Source organism: Drosophila innubila (assembly GCF_004354385.1).
Source record: "Drosophila innubila isolate TH190305 chromosome 3L unlocalized genomic scaffold, UK_Dinn_1.0 0_D_3L, whole genome shotgun sequence".
Lineage (NCBI taxonomy): Eukaryota > Metazoa > Arthropoda > Insecta > Diptera > Drosophilidae > Drosophila > Drosophila innubila.
In genome coordinates this window covers 6,371,002-6,383,046 of record NW_022995376.1, presented here as the reverse complement: position 1 = coordinate 6,383,046, position 12,045 = coordinate 6,371,002, and the positions used below count along the sequence as shown (strand labels likewise).

Sequence of the window (12,045 nt, the reverse complement as noted above, 5' to 3'; positions counted from 1 at the left end):
CTCGCTTTTTATTTAATGTTAACATTACTTGCTTGCACCGTTCTTCCACAGCCAGCACTAATCGAAGCTTTTTTAGAACACGCAAAGCTTTCGTTTTGCGGTGGTATAAAAGCTTAGCGTGTGCGAATGATGAGCAACAGTTGAAACGCAACTGCGAGAGAATCTGCAACATGTCGGCATCGAAAGCTCCCTACTATAAGCATAATAATGGCACCCAAATCCAGGCAATCGGACTAGGCACATATACGGTAAGCTCTTGAGGCAGATGTCCGATCACTTTCGAGCTATAGATAATGACAAGTTGTGAGCTTATCAGCCCAAAGCTTGTCAAAGAGAATATCTCCATAATTATGAAATGATTACCACTTACAATTAACGTTCACAGTCGCTGGGAGGAGATTGTGAACGGGCGACGTTGCATGCAATTGACGTGGGTTACCGGCATATAGACACCGCCTACTTCTATGAGAATGAGGGCGAGGTGGGCAAGGCGGTGCAAAAGAAAATAGCGGAGGGTGTCATCAAACGCGAGGACATCTTTATAACTACCAAGGTGAGTCTTATCTGATGACCTCTGTTCTGTTAGAGGACTAATTAAAATACAGTTAGTCTAATAATTTTATAAACAAAATAAAAAAATATTTTGGAAAAAATATAATTTTGCTGTAGTTTTTTTTTTTTTTTGTTAATTAAACTATTTTTGAAAATAAAAATTTTTTTTAACAGCTTTGGTGTCACTTCCATGAGCCGGAAAGGGTTGAGGCTGCCTGTCGCAAAACATTGCAAAACTTTGGTCTAAGCTACGTGGATCTCTATCTGATGCACTGGCCCTATTCCTATGTCTATCGTGGTGATAATGAAATGATGCCCACCAATGCCAAGGGCGAAGTGGAGCTCAAGTAAGTGTCAGCTTTAAATTAATAAGCGCAGTTGACAATATCTTATTCCCTTAGTGATGTCGATTATCTGGACACTTGGCGTGCCATGGAAAAGCTCGTCGAACTGGGCTTGACCAAAAGCATTGGCGTCTCCAATTTCAATTGCGAGCAATTGACACGTCTGCTGGCCAATTGCAAAATCAAGCCAATACATAAGCAGGTGAATCCCTTGCGGTCTTTATACTACCTACATTTGATATAACATTTGATTTACTCTTCGTAGATCGAATGTCATCCAGCTCTGAATCAAAAGAAATTGATTGCGTTGTGTAAACAGCATGATATCGTTGTCACCGCCTACTGTCCCCTGGGCAGACCAGATCCCGCCAAGAAGCAGCCAGGTTTCATCTACGATAGTAAAGTGCAGGCCATTGCCGATAAGTACAAGAAATCAACGGCTCAAGTGGTGCTCCGTTATCTGGTAAGTGCCTATCAGGCAATCTTTAGAGTGTTACCTTCTCTAACCTTTATTATAGATCGAAATTGGCACTGTGCCTTTGCCAAAGTCATCCAATCCCAAGCGTATTGAGGAGAATTTCAATATATTCGATTTCAAATTGGATGCAGCGGATCATGCAGTGCTGGACACTTATAATTCAGGGGAACGTCTTATTAAAATGGAGCATGCCCTTAAAAGTAAAAATTATCCATTCCATATTGGATTTTGTTAAAATGTTCTTAAAAGGTGTCACTCGATATTACATACACATTTAAATTGACATATTTACATAACTAAAATAACGAAGAGAACAAGTAAATTACTGTTTATAAGCACACACGTTTGTATGCATACATATAGACAGTAAGTCAAGTAATTGTTTTCACAGAATGAAGAAATCAAATACTTTATTTTGAAAAGAAAATAAAAATATAATTTTTTTTAACTTTTTTTTATGATTTCTATTAAATTACTTATGGTCCTAGGATCCAAATAAAAAACGAAATAAGTAAGGTATTGTAATAAATATAGTTCAAATAATATATCCATTGGGCTCAACTCTGTGAATTTTTTTCTTTGTCCAAACAATTACTTGATATACTGTAAATGTAAGCTGCTTTTTCAATTAGGCTTGGCACAGTGAGAGCGTGGGAGCTTTGAATGAAATCAAACTAATTGTTATCACTACACTCACATACAATCTCGTATATATATATATATATGTGGTATTTGATCTTGATATGCAGCTCTTGAGAGAGAGAGCTTTTGCTAGTTTTATTATTTTTACACGACAAGCTTTTCACTATCGCTACAACGCAAAAAAGATTGCTATTTAATTCAGTTCTCAAGCAGTTATCAACTTGCAAGCAAATTTACTGGCAATATCTCTTTTATTTGAGTTAAATTGTAACGCAATACCTTATAATGTTCTCATTGCTTTTTAAACAATTGTTTGCTCACTAATTTAAAACGCGCGCCGTTTCGAGTAAGGACTCGAGTCACCTGTTGCGTTTTTAGGGTGACCAGCGCACACTGTGCGCGTAAAGTGAGGAGCAAAGTGAGGAGCAAATACCAGACTGTTTTGGGATATCATATAGTAATTAATAAATACTGAATCAGTATTAATTCGAACGCGTTATTGGCCGCGTGTGGCCACACTGGAAAATTTAAATGTAGGTGAATGTAAATTTCAATATGCAATAATTTTGAAATATATTAATAATTTGATGTAAATTTAAAATTCGAAATTAGATAAAATTAAGGAAAACATTTTAATAAAGGTTTGAAGCTCGTCACCCCAATGGAAGAAAATTTACAAATTTAATTCTAAAAAAAATATCTAAATATCGATAAAATTCTAACAAAAACTCAGCAAAAATTTAAAAAATTCTATCTTCAATATTGAGAAAAATTCCAATTTGGGTGAATTTTCTTGGGTGCAACTAAATTTTCAATTTGATTAACATGATACAAGTTGCCAGATCGGTAAATTCTGTGGGGTGGCAACCTTTGCATCGGGAAGCAAAATCAAAACATTCTGTTGGGCCCCCCAAATTTCCCCAATTTAGACGAAATTATGCCGGCAGGTCGTAAACGGATTCAACGTAATGGTATACGTGTACGTGAACTTGCAACCCCCACGAAGTCGCCACACTGCTGCATTGCAGTTGTTGTCGTTACATGCGGCAAATGTACGCTAGAAACACGTGAGTAGCAAAATGAAAAAATGCAAAATGTCATGCAAATTTCACAATTGTTGTTTTATTTGCAGATAGAATTTAATGTTTAATAAACAGTACATTTGTAGTGCTTGATTGTGCAATATGCGTCACAACAACAACGAACTTGATTACCTGCAAATCTGAAAAGCCGTCCACAACACAAATACACAACAACAACACAAAAGTCAAAGTGCAAGTTGGAAAATTTAAAATTGGGAAATTGGAGTTTGCAATCGATGCCACATTGTCACACAATGGTTTATATGCGCATAGTGCTGACGACCTTGGTGACGATAACGTGTCTGTTGGGTGACAATTTCGTGGAGCTGACACAACACCCGCTGCTGAAGGCGCTCGCTGATAATGCGACACATGCAGCAATTGGCGCCTTGACGGGCATCGCATTTGCCATGCAATTCTATGAGCGCACGAGTCAATTGTTTGGCTGGATATTGATTTTCAGCTGCTTTGTGGTGTCCTCGTTCATCGACTTGGATCATTTTGTGGAGGCGCGTTCGCTCTACCTGGAGGTGAGCTGTCCATTCTAGTAATTGACCTTCCTTAGTGATTGTATGTAATTTTGTGCTTTACAGGATGCCACCAATCTGTCGCGTCGTCCATTTTTGCACTGTTCCAGCATTGTGCTGGCCATGTTGCTGTTCTACATTTGCACCGCGTGCCTCAATTACTTCCGTAGCAGCCTGTTATTGGGTGCACTGCTCTGTGCCTTCATTACGCATCACACCAGGGACGCTGTGAGGCGTGGTTACTGGTTATGGCCATTCTACGAGCACACGGAACGCTTGCCACAAGTGGCCTACATTGTGATCACCGTACTGACGCCATATCTAATGGGTTATCTGCATAACGTTTGTCGCAGCACCCTTGTCCTTAACTTTTTGGGTCAATATGTTAAGCTAAGTGAATGCAACTATCGCAATGGAGCTGGAACCGGAGCTGGTGGCTCCAGCGCCACTTATCGTTATTTGCAGGTGTAAATTTGTGATACTAACTAATCGATTAACTAATGGAACTACTACAAATTATGCTTATTTAGGCTGCAAGCTGAATTAGTTTAGCTTTAAGCAAAAAAAACCCAAATACTTCCACATTACAGGACACAATTTTATTATCATTATGAATAACAATAATTATTTGAATTTATAACTCTGTTAGACATATACGAGTACCTTTAGGAGAATTATCAATATTAAATAGCGTAGTTTTTTACTAGAATTCAAATCGAAACACAACAAAACATACCCAGATAATATCCAGATATTGTGATATTGTAGCATAAGCATATAGTAGATAGAAACTGAAGCATAGCGCACAAACTAATCGATTTTCAACTTCCAATATTTATGCAATTATATTCAATTTTTATCGTAGACAACTAAAGAAACTAATTGTTAATCCAACAATCAATAATGTGCTAATAAATTCGCCTTGTAAACGAACACAAAATAATAAAATTGCAAATTCCTATTGATTTCTTGGCTCTTGACGTTGGCCTTTAGGTAAAAGTCAAGTTAGTTAACGGTTGGCTCATAGAGTGAATAATGTTTATTCCAATTATTTGATCAGAAACATTGCAATAAATTCACATGTTTAATTTTACACGTTTTCAATTGAAAAAAAACTTGCGATAATTTGAAAATTTTTCACTGGAATAAATGCGTTTGTGGCGCAATAAATAAGTGATTAAATTTAAATGTGGGGGATGATAAATAAAAAAAAAACTGTTTGATGGGAGAAAAGAGAAAACAGTTTATAAAGCAACGAGACAAATACAAGGCATGTACACACCTTTCTACACACGCCCACGCCCAAAAGACACACACAAACAGTCGGTTGGGAAGGCAGGCAGACAGAACGACGAGCTGCCACCTCCTCCCCCGGACTCTCCGCCTCCTCCTTCTCATCAAAAGCAGAGCACAGATTCGGTTGACAAACGTATACGAATGTCTTGATCATTTGCGTTTGGTCTGTGTTGCCGTTTGGATGATCGCCGTCTGTTCGTTTCTGTTACGATTCTAAGATTGCCCCGATTAAAAAACTGTCAAAAAACTGTCGTGTTTTTTCGAAAAGAGTGCTGCAAGTGTTTGTGTGTGTAAAAGTGTGAATACCCTAGACAAATTGGCGGAACAAGAGGATAACTTTGTAAATCCGTTTGCCGTAAGTGCAGTTACAAAACGGAACCGCACTTTTAAATAGAGTCGTTTGTTGTTTTCTTTTTCTTTTGTTATTGTTATTTGCACTTTAACCTTGGAACGTTTTTACGCTTCGTTTGCGCAACAATTAGTTAAATTAGCTAACTGCTCACGCGAGTATTTCTGTGATGATTTCATTCAACTCGACTCTGTGTGACACTCACGTATTACTTTCAATTTTTAGTTTTTTTTTTATTTTTTGTTGAGTAACTTTGCTAAATGCTTCCCATGATCATTTAAACGCCATCAATTTACACGCTGTTAATTCGCATTAACAATTTCCTGAGATAAGTGCCACATCATGCCACATCCAGATCATATCTGCATCTGTATCTATACAATTTCATAATATTTATCTAAAGTGATCACAACATATACTATAGACTCGCACGTATATATACCGTAACATCGAGTTAAACCATGCATATTTTTATCTTATTGCTTTTAATTTGTTACGATTTGTAAAATGTTCAAAAATAAATCCTGTAAATATTTACATTGGAAGAATATTAGCAGCGGCAACGATTGATCAAAATTCAAAATTTAGCTTAAAATAAATCAAAGGCAAATGGCAGAAAACAATCAAAAGTATTCGATTGAGAAGTGCGAGATACCCTGTAAATAATTTTCTCTCGTCGCTTTTTAGTGGTTATTATTGCACAATTTTTTAAATAATTTTCTTTATCTTTGCGTTCCTAGACTCATTAAAGTTTCGTGCTTAACACACATTAAAGAAATTTACTTTATATACAATATAACATGAGTACATGATTTATTTTTCGATAAGCAAAAAAAATATGAAAAATGTTTTCAAAATTGTAAGAATAGTTGTTTTAAATATTACATAAAATTTGGTGACTGACAAATGGACAGATACATGAATTTGACTTTTAATGCTGATTATGAATAAATATTATTTTGACATCCCCGTCTTCTCCTGCACCTCATCCCTCTCCCTTTACAGGGTATATCCAGATATTGAATGGCAACCGAGCGTTATTCTCTTTGCATAATATATTTTTAATAATTTGTATTAAATGCATATGCAATTAGTTCTTTTGGCACACATTCTGCCAGCGTGAGGCACCTACACAAAATATTTAATTGCTAAATTTCTCAGTTGAATGTTTGAATGTCATGATTTGTATACGTTTGATCTTAATGAGCTGATTATGATGATGATTGTTAACGTTCTTAGACCCAAACAATGTCAGATAATGGCAAATATTTGTAGCAGTTAGACAACGGACGAGATGTTTTCTCTCTCAGCTGCATCGTTAGTCAGAGATAAGAATGGGAATCTGGTTGAAAAGCAAACACAATTCTACAAATGAAGAGAGTTCAAAGTACTTTGTCTCACACTTGGCAAATGGCAAGCAAACACTTGATTCAACACGTGCAACGCGGCGTATGATGAATGTTGACGAAGCCCACATAATTCATTGCAAATGCAAATGTTGTGCCATTAGCAAATGCGCTTTTCAAATCCCAAGTTGTGAGTGCCGTGCAATATTGCGTATACGCCGCTTGATGCGACAGCTAACGACAGCTGCTTAATTAAAGAGATCATTCTTCTTTGTTCATGTACATTTTCGTTGTCGTGTTCGTTGTTTCTTTAGACTCACTGTTGATCGGTATATGTGCCTTCCATGCGTTGTGCTTGCCAAGTTTCATGTCGAAATCGTTGCCCTAGCATCGACACCCTAAATATAACTCATACGCAATGTGTGCAGCACTTAATATGCAGTTTCTGTCAATCTAGCAACGAGTTGAATGACTTTTGACTACAATATATATTATATACAGTTGCTAACTATAAATAAAGCACCGCTTGTTTGTTTTTTACTTTGAGATTTCAATAAATCGCACTAATAAACAATCCACAAATCATTTTTATAGACACAATTCTCGCCACGTTTGATTCCGTGAAAAATATATATAGAAACATATATCTATGAGATACATAAAATGTGTGCCATTTAGCATAATCCGCGCCGTCATAGGAACAACAGATACTTACTGAATCAGCTTGGGGTTGTCGTTGCTCTTGACAAGAAAATATAATAATAATAAAATTTAAGAAAATGAAAAACAAAATGATAAGCAAAATGAAAATGAAAACGGAAAATGAGTAAATCAAAAAATGAAAATGAACTGAAATTTAAGCAAATGCCGAAGACATCAACAACAAAAGATTGAAACATTTTCGAAATTTATGAAAACCCAACAACAATGTGTCCAGTCTGATTTCTTTTCTTTTTCCCCTATGCGCTGTTTTTGTTTTCATTTAGCTTTCTTTTTTCAGTTTTCGGTTTTTCGAATATTGTTTCATTTTATTATTTGTTGGCTGGTCTCGCGCCCACTTTTGTATATTTTAGATGTTGTTTTCGCCAACATTTTCGACTGCCTTCGCAGATCGCAGGCATCGCACGAAATGCTCAATATTGTTTGGGATTCCGATGCGAGACGATCGTCAACGCGCGCGACTCGCAAAAATTATTTAAAAATAAAAAATTAAATAAACTAATCTTTAAAATAAAAATTTTAGTGTGACATTTTAGCAGTGCAATTATTAACGTCAAACATTTTGATAAATAATAAATTATTTATAGAGCTTTTTGTGGCGTTTTGTCGGTTTGTTTTTGCCTTTCACTTATATGGCAGCACTTTGTGATTTCTTCTATATTTTTGCCAACAATTTAATGGACGATTTACTAATTGATTGCACGCGGCGCATTTAACAAATTAAATTGTACAAACAAAATTTAAAGTGCTAATGAGAATAAAAAAGAAAATATTTTACGAATAATTTGCACATTTGCGAAAGATTTAAACACATCGTTAACGGCAAAACAAAACCTGTTTAAATATTGATCTGCAGCAAAATCAACACCCAAAAATATCTAGGGCACATATATAAATATTACACATACGCCACCGCACCGGCTCATTGACTTACCCCGCTTGCTCCCTCCATCTCTCACACTCACTGTCTCTCTTCAATCTTGCACTACCATCTATATTGAATGAGCCCAATGAGTGGACTACGTCAGCAGCTAAAGGTGAGTAGCATTCCGATCCCGATTCCTATGGGGTTAAAAAGTAAACCCCTTTTTAAACTGTCACTGAACCGTATTGAACCCACAACTGAACCGAAGCGAAAGCCAAACAACCCAACCTAGCCAACAATTGTGTAAATATTTAATAAATTAGTCTCAAACCGTCTGGCAGGTGCTAAAATTGTTTCTCTACATTTCGTTTATACTTGCATTAATTGTTGTTAGACTATAAATAAACTTATTATATTTATTTTATGGCTTGTTTAGCTTTAAGAGAAAACACAAAAGCGACAGCTCTCATTATTTCATAAACGTTTCAAATTCACATTTAAATACACAAAAAAAACCGACGACAATTTGCTAATCACCTAAAATTAGCAATAATTATTTTCTCGTCAGACATAAGTAATATTTAAACAATGCTTATTACTTAAACTTTTTAATTAGTTTTGACTGTCAACAATAGACCTTGACTATTGTTGTAATTTTTGGGCTATTTGTGTAATGTTTATTAACAAATAATTTGTTTATTTCACGTCACGTCTGCTGTCATTAAAAGCTATTTTCATAATATTCTGTCGAGATATAAACTTGTACATATATATACTGTATATAGAGGCCCTTCAGTTACCTTATTAGACATGTTTATGAAGATGATGATGGAAAGTGCTGAGATTTGTAATTGAAATGCCTTCAAATATCAATTAGTTATTTTATTAAGAACATAATAAAGATTTAGTGTACAGCTTATTGCTTCTTTATTCAATTCAATTTTAATGCAAAGGACAACATTGTTCATTAAATTCTGAGACCCCTTTATTTTCTTGTAAAAAATCATGTCAGATTGGACTAAAGTTTTGATTTGAAAAGCTACTAGGTCAAAGGTTTGGCCTACTTCAAACTTGCATAACTTTGTCAAAACTGGACCGGGTTTCTAGCGGAATGTCATTTTGATTATGGTTTGGTCTCTTAACTCATTCTGCATCCAAACTTCAATACTTTTTAAAATTTTATTATTTTCGCCCATCACTCGATTTGGATGGTAAGGGTCCCCCCTTTGAAATTTCGAAAATTCAAAATTTTAAATCTCAAGTTTTCACTTTTAATCAACTCCTTATATCGTAATTAGTATAAAACTACACTTTAAACTTGATTCTGAGACGTTTCATTTTTTTGTAAAAAATCATGGAAAATTGGACAAAAATTTTGACTTGTAAAGTTATATTTCAAATTATTGACCAACTTCATACTTGCATAACTTTGACAAAACTGGACCGATTTTCAAGCGAAATGTCATTTTTTTTATAGTTTGGTCTCTTAATTCATTCTGCATTTAAATTTTGTCCATTTAGAAAATTTCATTATTTTCACCCATCACTCGATTTGGATGGTAAGGGTCCCCCCTTTGAAATATCGAAAATTCAAAATTTTAATTCTCAAGTAAATCTTATTCTCAAACCAGAGCCGAATCAGTATTTTAAAAGACGCAGACTTTGTGAATATTCTATACTATATTTCATGCATCATTAACTGACAATTGTGGGAAATAATCATAATTGAAAATCTGAGTCTGAATTTTGGGGCAGTGTTATGGGTCGTAAACAACATCTTTTGTAGACACCAACAATGTAGACTAAGCACAAAGCACATTATAAAAATGTAAATTGAATTTTTGGTCTAGAAATATTATATGTATTTTAACAACTTTATATGTAGTATATGTCCATAATGGCATCTTAATGTGCTCTTTGATGCCAGTTTAAAATTTTAGTACCACAATACGTCGTCAGCCGGCGGCTGCTCAATGTATTCAATGGCATTAAAAAAATCAATTGTTTATATAAAACCAAAAAAAATAAAAAAAAATAACGCAGCGTATATAAACAAAAACGATTATTAGCTTTTGTTTTTAGCCAAGAGAACGCTATGGAAAATATGATGTGCGAGAGAGTTATCAAAATATTGCATGATTTTTGTAAATGATTAATATCTTCTTATTATAAACAGTACCTTATTAATTAAGCTAAATGAAATATTGAATCGCCCGATAAATATGTTATTTATTCAATTTAATATTTGTTCATTCAGGTTATAAAATAAATAAGAATGAGTATTTATTTTGGCAGGAGCTACATTTTTTACAGGGTGTTCGACTGTGAGATACCCTGCAGCTATTTATGAAATATATTATATTATCATATCAATGACTATATCTTTAAAATAGTATGCAAAGGGTATTAGCTGTTTGACATCAAAAATTTTCTTTTGTTTTCTTGTTTAAAAAGTCAACGCACTCTTAAATTTCAGCTAAGCATCCTTGTCTCTGCTTAACGATTTAATATTTATAAAATTGACTAAATTTTCGCACATAAAAAATGAAATTTATGTTGTCTGTGTGAGAAATGTTTACAAAATGCTATAAAATGTGACTTTAAGTAGACGAAAAAACTGCCAGAAGAAATGCAATTAAATGGTTACTATACATATTTATAAATATTACTATTTCTCTATATTATTTTACTGTTAGACGTGTGAAAAGAATAGAATTTGGTCTGGCATAACAAATTTCATGTTTACGTCAACTAACCTGGCCCAAGGATTTACAAGGGAGGGGGACATTGTATGCCTTATGCATACTGATGAGCTGATTTATTGACAAATGCAAAGGTGAAATTCAAATGCAAGAGAAATTTAAATCATGAAGTCTATTCAACATAATTAAAATCACATTCGAAAATAAACAACAATTTGGTGCATTTTTCAATTGAATTATGGCCAGGTTGTAAATTGTCAATCGATTGGCCAAGCAATTTGTTCTAATTTTCTTGGCTATTTGCTATATCCGCCCCCATTTGTGTTTGTATTTAAATCACATAAAATCAACAAATGCCAAAAATTCTTAACACAGAAATTAAATTTACTATAAACTGAAAATAGCATTTACAATGCGAAAAATCACGACGTAATAAACGAAATATCAAAAATAAATAAAAGAAAACGTGAAGTAAATAAATTAATTACAGTAAATGACTGCCAAGTAAATACCCTTATTACTGCAAATTATTTTATTAGCATATTTACTTCTTTGTTTAAGATACTTCGCTTCGGTCTGTTGGCGGTTTTCTTTTTCGCCTGCGCTTAAAAGTATGCAACAATGTTTTTAACAATTTGAAATGCTAGACGAACATTTCCCCATGGGGGTGTGCATTGTGTGGGCCTTCTTCGAAAGAAAACAATTATGATTTCTATTTATTTATAGCACAGCACGGAATTAAATATTTATATATTTATTTTATTTTATTTACGTATTTTGTGTTTGGATTTGTTTCACAGATGCTGGGAACAGCGCTGCTGGGCAAACGTGCCACAAAGGTAAATAAGAAATGCAATTTTATAAAGTTTACAAAAGCATAAAACAAAATCAGAACTCACACATTTCAATTAGCTTTTCTTTATTTTCTTGACTTTTATATTAATTTATTTTGTTTGTATTTTCAATTCGCGGTCATGTTCATGCCAACAATGTAAACAAACAACAACAAAAACTGCGGCAACAACAAAATCTTAAACAACATCAGCCTGTTAAAAAGAAACCATTTACAGATGTGGAAATTACAGGTAAGTTAATAACTGAACTCTAGACAGACTGCCTTGGCAGCCTTTTTTGTAAATATG

The 12,045-nt window shown here is 34.3% G+C and overlaps 3 protein-coding genes across 3 annotated transcripts in view; all 3 read left to right on the top strand.

Moving 5' to 3' along the window:
• Positions 1-145: 145 nt before the first annotated feature.
• On the top strand, positions 146-1,714 carry LOC117789001 (aldo-keto reductase family 1 member B1). The gene is made up of 6 exons (XM_034627974.1): positions 146-248; positions 386-553; positions 727-899; positions 954-1,098; positions 1,162-1,359; positions 1,415-1,714. The coding sequence occupies exons 1-6, from the start codon at positions 171-173 to the stop codon at positions 1,607-1,609; spliced, it is 957 nt and encodes a 318-aa protein (XP_034483865.1). The 5' UTR covers positions 146-170; the 3' UTR covers positions 1,610-1,714.
• A 1,066-nt stretch (positions 1,715-2,780) lies between these two features.
• Positions 2,781-4,587, top strand: LOC117789002 (transmembrane protein 267). Its single transcript, XM_034627975.1, has 3 exons — positions 2,781-3,083; positions 3,149-3,628; positions 3,692-4,587. Exons 2-3 carry the CDS (start codon positions 3,335-3,337, stop codon positions 4,094-4,096), a joined length of 699 nt encoding a protein of 232 aa, XP_034483866.1. The 5' UTR covers positions 2,781-3,083; positions 3,149-3,334; the 3' UTR covers positions 4,097-4,587.
• Positions 4,588-7,883: 3,296 nt separating this feature from the next.
• LOC117789003 (calcium-binding protein E63-1) overlaps positions 7,884-12,045 on the top strand; it is a 30,981-nt gene continuing 26,819 nt past the window's right edge. Inside the window, exons 1-3 of the mRNA XM_034627976.1 lie at positions 7,884-8,373; positions 11,704-11,742; positions 11,949-11,988. Coding sequence (XP_034483867.1) covers positions 8,338-8,373; positions 11,704-11,742; positions 11,949-11,988 — 115 coding nt within the window. The 5' untranslated portion in view covers positions 7,884-8,337. The remainder of the gene's footprint in view (positions 8,374-11,703; positions 11,743-11,948; positions 11,989-12,045) is intronic.